Source organism: Haliotis asinina, chromosome 12, assembly GCF_037392515.1.
Source record: "Haliotis asinina isolate JCU_RB_2024 chromosome 12, JCU_Hal_asi_v2, whole genome shotgun sequence".
Taxonomy (NCBI): domain Eukaryota; kingdom Metazoa; phylum Mollusca; class Gastropoda; order Lepetellida; family Haliotidae; genus Haliotis; species Haliotis asinina.
In genome coordinates, this window is record NC_090291.1 from 36,474,496 (window position 1) to 36,486,473 (window position 11,978).

The 11,978-nt window shown below is 42.0% G+C and overlaps 1 protein-coding gene across 1 annotated transcript in view; it reads left to right on the forward strand.

The window, feature by feature from the left end:
• LOC137258168 (sodium- and chloride-dependent glycine transporter 2-like) overlaps positions 1–11,554 on the forward strand; it is a 35,465-nt gene extending 23,911 nt beyond the window's left edge. The window contains exons 7-13 of the mRNA XM_067795742.1: positions 1,094–1,218; positions 2,838–2,950; positions 3,345–3,473; positions 3,954–4,053; positions 4,857–4,957; positions 6,983–7,150; positions 7,892–11,554. Of these exons, the coding sequence (XP_067651843.1) occupies positions 1,094–1,218; positions 2,838–2,950; positions 3,345–3,473; positions 3,954–4,053; positions 4,857–4,957; positions 6,983–7,150; positions 7,892–8,026 (871 nt within the window). The 3' untranslated portion in view covers positions 8,027–11,554. The remainder of the gene's footprint in view (positions 1–1,093; positions 1,219–2,837; positions 2,951–3,344; positions 3,474–3,953; positions 4,054–4,856; positions 4,958–6,982; positions 7,151–7,891) is intronic.
• Positions 11,555–11,978: the final 424 nt, after the last annotated feature.

Genomic DNA, 11,978 nt, shown 5'->3' on the forward strand with positions numbered 1-11,978 from the left:
GTATATGAGGTCTCATGGGGTGTAGGGCTATGGTATATGAGGTCTCATGGGGTGTAGGGCTATGGTATATGAGGTCTCATGGGGTGTAGGGCTATGGTATATGAGGTCTCATGGGGTGTAGGGCTATGGTATATGAGGTCTCGTGGGATGTAGGGCTATGGTATATGAGGTCTCATAGGGTGTAGGGCTATGGTATATGAGGTCTCATAGGGTGTAGGGCTATGGTATATGAGGTCTCATAGGGTGTAGGGCTATGGTATATGGGGTCTCGTGTGGTGTAGATGTATAGTATGTAAGGTCTCATGGGATGTAGGGCTATGGTATATGAGGTCTCATGGGGTGTAGGGTTATTGTATATGAGGTCTCACGGAATGTAGAGGTATGATGTATGAGGTCTCGTGTGGTGTAGATGTACTGTGTATGAGGTCTCACGGGATGTAGATGGTATGTAAGGTCTTGCGGGATGTAGATGGTATGTAAGGTCTTGCGGGATGTAGAGATTTGGTATATGAGGTCTTTCAGATTGTAAAGGTATGGTATATATGCGACGTATAGAGTTATGGTATATGAGGTGTTGCGGGGTGTAGAGTTGTGATATATGAGATCTTGTCGGGTGTTAGGGTACGGTGTAAGAGGTCCCATGGGGTATAGGGGTACGGTAGATAAGGTCTCATGATATGTAAGGGTACGGTATATGAGGATTCAGCTGCTTAGATCATTCCTCATAATATTGATCACTGGTTTATCTGGTTCAGACTTGATCATTTAGACATGTAGTTGAAATAATACTGAGAGTGGCTTTAAGCAAAAAGACGTAGAGTAAACACCTGCCATGAAGAAGATTGTAACACTAAGAGGGTCCGAGGAAGTAAACCGTAAAGGCAGAGAAAAGGCATGGTATATCAACGCTTAAGTAAAACGCCTATGTATCCACCACCAGAACCATGTCCTGTCCATACAACAAGCTACAAACAACGACAGATTCGTGAACGAAAAGTGCCATTTTGTTGATTGGTTGGATCCAATCACTGATAGAAGACCTTTTTGTGAAATGTCATTATTTTTCAAATAATTGTAGTGTTGTGCTTTTCAGAGATGCGATTCTGGTGACGTTTGTCAGCGAGGGGACAAGCATGTTTGGTGGCCTGGTTGTATTTACAATCATTGGTTTCATGGCGCACGAAGCCAACGTCCCTGTCTCGGAGGCAGTCTCGTCAGGTAACGCGAGATGACAGGGACATCGGGTCCACTCGGTTACTTCCGCCACCTGCTATGAAGCAGATTGAGCTGTGTCATTTCACTTGAATAGCGCCAAGTGCCGACGTATAGAAAAAGTAAAACGAGTCGAGTTAAACTTTTGCTCTCGAAAATCTAGAAACATTAAAACGTTTGAATTAAGCTGTACCTTGAAACTTAAAACCGCCTTCGTTCTTAGTGTCCAAAGACACTTGATGTAGGTATTTTTGGTGGTCTGGTATACATTGTGCTGGGGATTGGGTGGCGCTCTGAGGGTGTGGCTTCGAATCCCAGATGGGACTCAACCCAACAAAAGTACAGGACTCTGTAATTTACCATTTTACCACTCTCTAAATGGCATTGTGTATTCATAGGGTTTTTCACACTTTAACTCGTAACACAAAACATAACCTCTTTTTATTTAATGTCGCGTGGAATACACCGTTGACTCCCCTTACACTTCTTGTTCCAAGGCTTTAAGGCTTGAATTTAACTGGCTACAAAGACGATGTGGAAAAGCATTCAACAAAGTTTAGAAATATTCTGATGTTTTCCTGTGTTTTCGAGTAGTTATTCGGTTCCGTTGTTATTTAGAGAGATATTCATCAGGTAATGTGAGCATTTATAGGGGAAATCACGCAAAATGGCATCAACACACGCTCGTGTGTGAATCCGAAGATTTGCCCCTTTAAACACTCTTGCTTAGCACTAAAATGTGTCTTTGACATTTGTACTTTGTCAGCGTGAAGGAGCTCCTTCAGGTGGACTTTTAAATCTTTAAAAGTTCTTTATTGTGAATACCTAACACGATGCGCTGATGAAGCATACGCTCCGAAAGGCGAAACGTCGTGTTATTCGTTATAGAGAAGTTGACATCCATAAATCTTGCTTTTCTTACAAACGCGTGTAAATATTGCATCGTGTCCGCAACCATTTGCTTGGGAACTGCGTATCACAGAATAACAAATAACACACGTCATGTTCATGAGGTAAGTATTATTGGTTACAGGGGCAAGGAGTGGTATACTGCAATCCACGCTGGTTATCTATTTTATCTATAGCCCTTTCTGCTATGTTTTTTTATTGAACAATATACAATACAAACGCCGAATCTCACAAGGCATTGCAGGACAGAAAGACGGTTTGACCAACATCATAGCACATGGCAACCAGTCAGAGAGCCGGATCCCGTTATTCGCCTCTTCCGACAAGCATGGGTCGCTAAACCCCGGATCTTCAGGAGTAGCATCACATGTGTCATTGCCTTGCTGCCGCCCCGACTTACTGGATTCGTCCTCTGTATCGTCCTTTAGAATCTTCTTTAATGAAAGAACAAGTAGAAAAGGCTAGGATGTAGAAAACAACATCAAACTAATCGGAAATTGCTTAGGTCTCACATTTCTCCACGTAAGACACCTTTCACCAGTGAAGTTTTACTTAATATAAAGGTGAGCTCCCGTACCTCTGATTTAACATGTCTGTATTGCATGTAGATTGTGTTGCATCACTTTTGTGAATCAGACAATGTATCCAAAGACAGTATTTGTGTAGTTGAGGATAATACATTCGTCACTCGCAATGGTATAAACGTCTTGTTGTAGGTCCAGGTCTTGGTTTTGTGACATACCCTGAAGCCCTGTCGCGTCTTCCAGTCCCGCAGTTGTGGAGCTTCGTGTTCTCGCTTATGTTGATCGCACTCATGTTAGACACCGTGGTATGTCGGTCAGTCTCTTCCAGTCTGTTTCCAACTGTTCATATGTATTTCACTGTCTGCCTGTGTACATGTGTGTCTGCCTGTCTTGATGTCTGTTTCTGTGTCCCCTGCCTCCGTACGTCCGCCTCCCTGCCTGTATCTCCATGTCTGTCTCCACGTCTCCTGTCTGTCTCGTTTCCGTCTTTCCCTCTTTACGTCTCATTCTGTCTGTCTCATGTCTCCGTCTGTCTGTCTCCACGCTTCCCTCTGTCTGTGTCTGTGTTTCTTGTCTCCGCCTGTCCGTCTCAACGCCTCCTTCTGCCCCCGACTTCCCTACGTGTTTACGCATAATTATGTTGGTATTATAGTCGGTAGATGTCTTGTGTTTTGAAATTGTTCTTCACTGATACTGCAGTTTGCTACGGTGGAAACGGTGATGTCAGCCATCTTTGACCAGTATCCGTGGCTAAGGAGGAAACGAATCTATCTGACTGCAGGCTTCTGTATCGTCGCCTGCTTGGTGGGTCTGGTCGTCACAACTAGGGTGAGATTTGACACCAGACACTCCTATCTACTACCAGGATACAACATGAACAACGAATACCCATCCCGTGCTACCACTGGTGGGCATTAATAACATCTAATCCCAATGCGAAAGCACATCCCAATTCCCATGTTAGACCATGTGAAAGCACATCCCAATTCCCATGTTAGACCATGTGAAAGCACACACCAATTCCCATGTTAGACCATGTGAAAGCACACACCAATTCCCATGTTAGACCATGTGAAAGCACACACCAATTCCCATGTTAGACCATGTGAAAGCACACATCAATTCCCATGTTAGACCATGTGAATGTGCACCCCAACCCATCTTCCACCATGTGAATGTGCACCCAAACCCATCTTCCACCATGTGAAAGTACGTCCCAAACCCATGTTACATCATGTGAAAATACACCATGTGAAAATACGCAACAAACCCATGTTACAGGTGAAAGTACAGCCCTCTGTTTTGCAGGCTGGGATGTACATCTTCCAGCTGATTGACTGGTATTTCGCCTTCTTGGTGCTCCTCACAACGGCCTTCCTGGAGTGTGTATGTGTGGCCTGGATTTACGGTAGCATTGTTACATAGCTTACATCATCACGATATTTTCACGATTTTCGACACCAATAGTGAATATTGCCATTTTCATTATAAGTTAAAACAAATTTAAATAGCTTATTCGTAAACCGACCATGCTGGAAATTATAGAAGCGCCTTATGGTCGCATGGAAATATATTATGTGTTAAATTATTAATATTTTAAATACTAATTAGGAGATACATAATCTTGCTCTCCGGTCAGGGGATAATATTTGTGACCCAAATAAGCTTTCACTGGAAATACACCAAGATATACAGTCGGGGAATATATTATTCGGCCGTCTTCCGTAGTGGACTGCGTCCGTGATAGCGATCGTAGCTCTACGACAATCCTAACTCCCATTCTTTAACATAGACTCGCGACTGTCATAGCGCTACAGTGTAAAATTGTCACGGCAATATTGCACTAGTGTAATGGTGCATAGTGGTAGTACACAGAAAGTCGTTCAGTATTCTATACGTCTACTATTTCGTGATTAATGGTTTTGTTGAAAATTCACGTCATTAAATATTCATAATAAATTACATGCCCATTGAATGTTAAAAATGGATGACTAAATTTTATGTTTAAAACAAAGATGACAATGCATGTAAACTAGTCAGTTATTGCTAATGATATTGTTATTGAAGCTGTTCAAAGAGTATAACAAAAGATGTCGAAAAAAGCAAAAGCATCACTCGTGACATGTTTAATTCTTAATTAATTAAATTCATTTGTTTTCTAAGTAACCGCTACGTTTCACTATATGTAATGCATTGTGCCCTTGGTTTTAGGTATAGAGCGGTTCAGTGACGACATTGAGCTAATGCTTGGACGGAAACCGCCATTATTCTTCAAGATCACGTGGTGTTACATCACGCCGTTGTTTATGATGGTGGGCAACATGTTTCTTTTCAGTTAATCTTCGAAAACATGTACGTTCAGTAAACTGATTGTTTTGGAGAAAAGGTTTGAATGGCACCATGTGTGAACACCTGGATATGATGCTAGAAGAGTCTTAATGTGAGACTCGTTTCGAAGATCCTGAATTAGTCCTAAAGGGGCGTGACCCCAAAATGAAACTGTTCCCACCTCCCGATCGACCCTAACTTCCAGAAGTTTGCTCCCTGGTTTCCCCATATATACTCAACAAAAAAGGTTAAGGACCACTCCTATTTTTGTAGAAAATGTAATGATGTTCTTGAGTTTGAATTATGAAATTTTGGTCCTGAATAGCCCCCATAGGTATCTGGCTCTCCACTAACTGCCAAGTCTGTGTTGCACGTGAAATTGTGGAATGTTCATTGTAAAGGCAACTGAGTCAATTTCAGTTTCAGTCTTCACATTTGTGAGATGCAATTGGGTACGCATATGACATTGGTCTCTTGACAAAATTGGAGTTTCTTAACATCTTGACAAGCCAAAATGCCCAACAGAAGACATTTATCGATTGAAGAGGCAGCCGAAGCTATTGGTCTTGTGAATGCTGGTCTTTCGTACAGAGAAGTGGGCAGAAGACTCCACGTCAGCCACAGTGTGGTCAGCAGATTACGTGAACGGCATCAGCAGACTGGAACAGTGAAGGAAAGAGCCAGGAGTGGTCGTCCCCGCAAAACTACGGAACGCCAGGACCGTCAATTGGCAGTCATTGCCAAAAGAGACCGATTAAAATCAGCCAAATCGATTAATTCTGAGTTCAAAAACATCACTGGCATTCAATTGTCTGATCAAACCGTTAGAAATAGGCTCCACCATCACAACTTGCGTGCTCGTAGACCAGCTGTTCGTCCACCTTTGGCTGTGCATCACAGAAGAAATCGCCTAGAATTTTCAAGAATACACGTCAATATGGACAGGGCTCCTTTAAGGAACATCTTGTTCACAGATGAATCCCGTTTTTGCCTGGATTTTCATGATGGTAGGAGGCGTGTTTGGAGGATGAAAAATGAGAGATTTGCTGACTGTAATGTGGTGGAACATGACAGGTTCGGAGGTGGGTCTATCATGGTTTGGGGGGGGGGCATCTCTCTTGGCGGTTCCACAGACCTGTATGTGATTAGGAACGGCAGTTTGAATGCTGTGAGATATCGGGATGAGATCTTGGATCCAATTGTCAGACCGTTTGCAGGTGCTGTTGGCAATGATTTCATACTGATGGATGATAATGCTCGACCTCACAGAGCAAGAATCATCAATGATTACCTTGCAAGTGAATCTATCGTCCGTATGGATTGGCCGGCATACTCACCAGACCTTGAGTATGGGGATAGAACATGCTTGGGATATGCTTCAAGCACGCATTTCGCAACTTCCGGTGTCTCCAACAACTCTCAACGAGCTTGCAGACGCACTTGTTCAAGAATGGCAACGGATTCCCCATCAACTCCTTCAGAATCTTGTCCTCAGCTTCACCAGACGCTGTCAAGCCGTGATCAATGCTCGTGGTGGGCATACTCGATATTGACATGGTTTCTGTCCAGTTTCGTGGCGTACAGAGACATCTGTAGAAACGCTGCATAAACCACCACCTCTCACAAAATCTGTTTATCTTTGAATAAACACATTTTCCTGTTCTTCTTGCGTTTATCCTTTTTCCTGGCAATGTCTTTTATCTGCTTGTAACTGAAAATTCCCTACATACAATATACATGTGTGAATATTAGGAAAAATATCCATGGTCCTTAACTTTCTTTGTTGAGTATATATCCTAGTCTGTTACGCAGTCCCCAAACCACATTATATTCCCTACTGCCCAACCTCCCTGCAATGCTAACGCCCTGAATGAAGAAAGTCAAGATTTCCCCAGATCTCCCAACTCACAGGGGCTTCTTCTTAATTTAAAAGCATTTATTTGTTACTATCAAAGTTATATATATTCAGGAGCTAAGCGTTAGTCGAAATATATCCTTTCTTTCTGTAGACGGCCTTCATCTTCACGATAATCCAGTACAGCCCACCTACATACGGGAAGTACAAGTACCCGGATTACGCTGCCGCGATTGGCTGGATCCTGGCGTGTATTCCAGTCATGCCGGTTGTGGTCGTCATGGTGATGACCCTATACAGAGCTGAGGGTTCACTAAAACAGGTAGGCAGGTCATCACAGAATACTGCTTGAGGCATGCTAGGAGTTATTGTTCTGCAATTACTTGTGTTGAGTTGCGTCCCTTACACTCACAAATATCCGACAGTTCGGACAATCCTGTTTTGTTTTCTCATCTGGACTTTTTAAAACTTAAACCGAGGGATTTTCTGCTGAATGCCCAACAATGTGATGAAAATGTTCGCAAATTTAATGTCGACTCTAATTTACAATACCTTTTCGTAAATTCTTAATATTACCTTTTCCTAACACAAACACATTCGGATCATGATTTCTGTTCTTGAATACGGATTCTTCAATACGGGAAGAAACTCTCCCTATTGATTTGGATTATATTTTTGCTTTTCAGATAGAGATTCAAACTGTAAATCAGTTTTGCCGATATCGTAACTTACAACATCTTATGAACTAGCTACAGACACGGTGTATATACCCGAACAGAGTAAAACGGTTCATCGTTAATGCTGAATTTCATGAAAGACGTGCATACCGTGGTTATTGATGAACAAATGACTTGTCCTTGCATGTATTGTGACGGACGCCACCGATGGGTCAGGGAACCCGCTGTATTTCACGATCACCTGTATCGTCAGTATTTGATAACGAGTCACAAACCTATGTTCATGATAGTCACAGTCGTGCAATGGAAGTGAATATGTCTTTATGTGAATATGTGAAGAGGGTTTTTTTCGAATGAAGTTATGATTTTCGGTTGATACGTTTCAGCGTTTTCTTCAGAGCATCACCCCCGACAGCACGTGGAGTCCTTCAGACCCCAAAGGCAGGATGAACTATCTGCAGATACCTCGGGAGCGTCCATCTCTAAAACAGACATTCCTAGCCTCAATAGGTCTAAGATAGTACCCGACACACGTGACTTCATACTAACTAGCAATGTGCATAAGATGTGTCATGTTTTATATGTTATGTGTGTGTTTTGTCGATAGGCAAGAGTGCATTTTTGGCGTTGAGGAGTAATAGCTTTGCTCATGTTTTAGTACCTTACGCAGATTGTTGATCTGGCCATTCAGCAAACACCAGCATGTTGTTTGTGCTTAATTAAGGGCAAAGGTTCTTCCTCAAGGTGCGGCGATGGGGTAGCGTAGTGGTTAAGGCGTCCACTCGTCACGCCGAAGACCCGGGTTCGATTCCCCACATGGGTACAATGTGTGAATCCCATTTCTGCTGTCCCCTGCCGAGACATTGATAGAATATTGCAAAAAGCAGCGTAAAACTAAACTCACTCACTCCTTGTGGTGCAGCTGGATAACTAAGCGGTAGAAAAGACCCAAGACATCGGTTCGACTACTTTCGGCTCGACTCCCAGTCTCACGCTGCTCACTATGGTGATGTTTAAACAGAGCTGAAATCTTCATCCCACACTCATGCCAGTGTGCCGTGGTATAAAATAACTTTAGCGCTAAGACTCCCGTAAGTCTATGTATAGGTACTGGAGTTACGATCACCTCAGCGCTAAGACTTACGTACGTCTGTGTTTAGGTATGGGAGTTACGATCACCCCAGCGCTAAGACTTACGTACGTCTGTGTTTAGGTATGGCAGTTACAATCACCTTAGTGCTAAGCCTTCCGTAAATCTATGTTTAAATGTGAAAGTTGCGATCACCTTAGCGATACGACTTCAGTAAGTCTATGTTTGGGTATGGGAGTTACGATCACCTTAGTGCTAAGACTTCCGTAAGTCCATGTTTAGTTATGGGTGTTACGATAACCTTAGCGATATGACTTCAGTAAGTCTATGTTTAGGTATGGGAGTTACGATCACCTTAGTGCTAAGACTTCCGTAAGTCCAGGTTCAGTTATGGAAGTTACGATCCCCTTAGCGATACGACTTCAGTAAGTCTATGTTTAGTTATGGGTGTTACGATAACCTTAGCGATATGACTTCAGTAAGTCTATGTTTGGGTATGGGAGTTACGATCACCTTAGTGCTAAGACTTCCGTAAGTCCATGTTTAGTTATGGAAGTTACGATCCCCTTAGCGATACGACTTCAGTAAGTCTATGTTTAGTTATGGGAGTTACGATCACCTTAGTGCTAAGACTTCCGTAAGTCCAGGTTCAGTTATGGGAGTTACGATTACCTTAGCGTTCAGGTTGTTTTATACGACAACACCCAATACACAGTCTTACATTTATTTTTTATTTTATTGTTTGTTATTGTTACCATAAGTTCGTTACAGCTGTGGTTTGCCCCTGTCTTGCCTGTTTTTTAACAGGGGTGGGGCTGGGGGGTAGCCTAGTGGTTAAGGTGTTCGCTCCTCACATCGAAGACCCTTTTCGATTCTTCACATGGGCACAATATATGAAGCACTTTACTGCCGTCCGGCGATATTGCTGGAATATTGCAAAAAAACTCGGCGTAAAACTAAACTCACTCACTCTTTAATGCAAAGGCTCTATTATGAGGCAAGTCTAGAGTTTTCGCGGGTCCATGTCTGAATATTCAATCTCACTGGGGCTCCCTTTCATTTGCAGTGAAGTTAACTGTTCGTTGCAGAATTTCATCTTTTTGGGGACTAATTATATGACTAGTTGTCGCCTATTTCTAAACTATAAATAGTTACTTAATCGGACGTTAATATTTATATTCCTATGCGGTGCGTCGGTTGGTCTTACTACATATCATATTCTATGCAGAGTTTATATATGATGGAAATTGTACTCAGATATCACATGCAACCCATGAGACACAAATATATAAGAAGCCTCAAACGAAACACCTTGTTGAGACTGCCACTCCTAGACTGTTCCTTCTCGTTGTGTCTTTGCAGCATCGTGTACTCATAGACTCACTCACACTGACACAGTCACTCAGATATCATGGCGTTAGATTACCCACACCGAACTTTGGACGATCCTCTTACGGAGGTTTGTTCATGGCTAAAGATATCGGAACACGAAATATCTTATTTTAATCAGATCTAAACCTGACTGCGAACCAACCCAATTTATATCTAGGTTAATCAGCGCCATGTCCATTTTCACTCACTCACACACCCACTCTAACTCAGTTGCGAACAATTCCAATTCATCTCTTTAAGTGTGTCAGTACTGTGTCCATTCTCACTCACTCACTCACTCAAACCTTGTTGATCTTTCCATAAGGTTACTACTTTTCAATTTCACCGAAGTCGACCTTCTATGGAGGTTTAGCATCGGTGAGGTATAATGTGCACCGTAGTAAATCTATTTAAGGTGGTCACTCACCCACTCTCTCAAATAACATATCACATCAAATATCATACCGTATCATTTTCTCTTTTTTCAGTCTTGTTAGAAGTAGATGAAAGTGTGTCATGTCAGCACGGAAACTGAGAAAGTTTCTCTGTGTTCAACTGGTATACTGGTATCGTCATGTTGTGTGGAAGTGTGTTGGTTAGAGAACGAGAATCTGGTATCTCACACTTGAAATGGTAGCTCTCACAGGCATCTAGGCTCGCGGATTCGTAGCAACCATTTCAAAGGCAAGACGCCAAACTTCCAAGTGGCCATGCCATTAAACTCACAGCTAGTGTTCACAGACTTAAAATATCTAAACAAAAGACTTACAGATCCGATAGAGTTTTAAAAATCCAGTGACACACAAAAGAAACTTTACAACGTCAGTTCATGGATCAAGAACCGTAGATATTTTTAAAACCGTTTTAATTGTTGGTAAATAATTCCAATCTTCCAGGTGTGTGCACTCTTTCGTATGTCAGTTCATGAGTTTACGTGTCGTCTAAACAGAAGATTGTCCTTGGTCCAAACACATGTGCATGACTGATGCCAAAGGTCACACTCGGACTTGGACTCGTAAGAGTTACGATAAATTAGACACAGTTATTTCCCTTTAGTATTTTAACAGAAATTTAGACAAACCAGATTTTATTGTTTAGCTATGAACATTTTCCATGGTGTATATAAAATATTTATCATACCTTACATACGTGTCAAAGACACTGCGTATACTGTGATGTTTATATTCACCAAATACTCAGTGAGATCCTGGTCAACAAGCGAAGAGAGCAAAGGGAGACAACTCTTGCGCACACAGACAGATACCTTACTCGCACAGACAAAAAAAAGAAAGGGGTCCAACAATCTTAAAATAAGCAGAATATGTATATATGTATATATGCCAAAATTGGAAGAAGAAACGTTCGTTCAGATAATAGCATTTTCCCCATGGATTGCAGAAGGTATGTCGGACATCTATTCTGCAACAACGGGGCTATATTGTATTTTCATTGTCATGTGCATTAATATTTAGATAATTAGTTTCAGCGTGAAAACATTATTCACAAGCTGCCTTCAATCTCATGACATTCGTGTGCTTTAATCTATTCCCATTTCAATGTTGTCTTTTCAATAAACGAGTATGACTTTTCTTGTGTTATTTTGTGTTTGCAACATTTAGCCTCCAAATCCCACAGACATTTGACAATACTTGACTGGGGATGGCCAGGGATTGTTTTCCATAGGTCGTGAATGAGCCCAGCAACTTTTGTTGGTCTTCAGAGGCGATCGAGAGGGTGACTAGAATACAATGGGAACACCAATATTAATGGTATATGCCTGGAGTGGGCCACGACCCTCGGCCCACTCAGTCACTAATGAGTTACCTCGTTATCCCGTAGACGCTTCTGTATTGAGGGTAGCTAGGAGTAACTGAGAGCAATTAATGAGATTAATTAGTTACCTCGTTATCCCATTTGCTGCTGTTGTTTTATTGTTTTGTAGACGCTTCTGTATTTTGCATGTTGTTTGAAAGATTTGTTGAACAATTGTTTGAGGGTAGCTGGGAGTAACT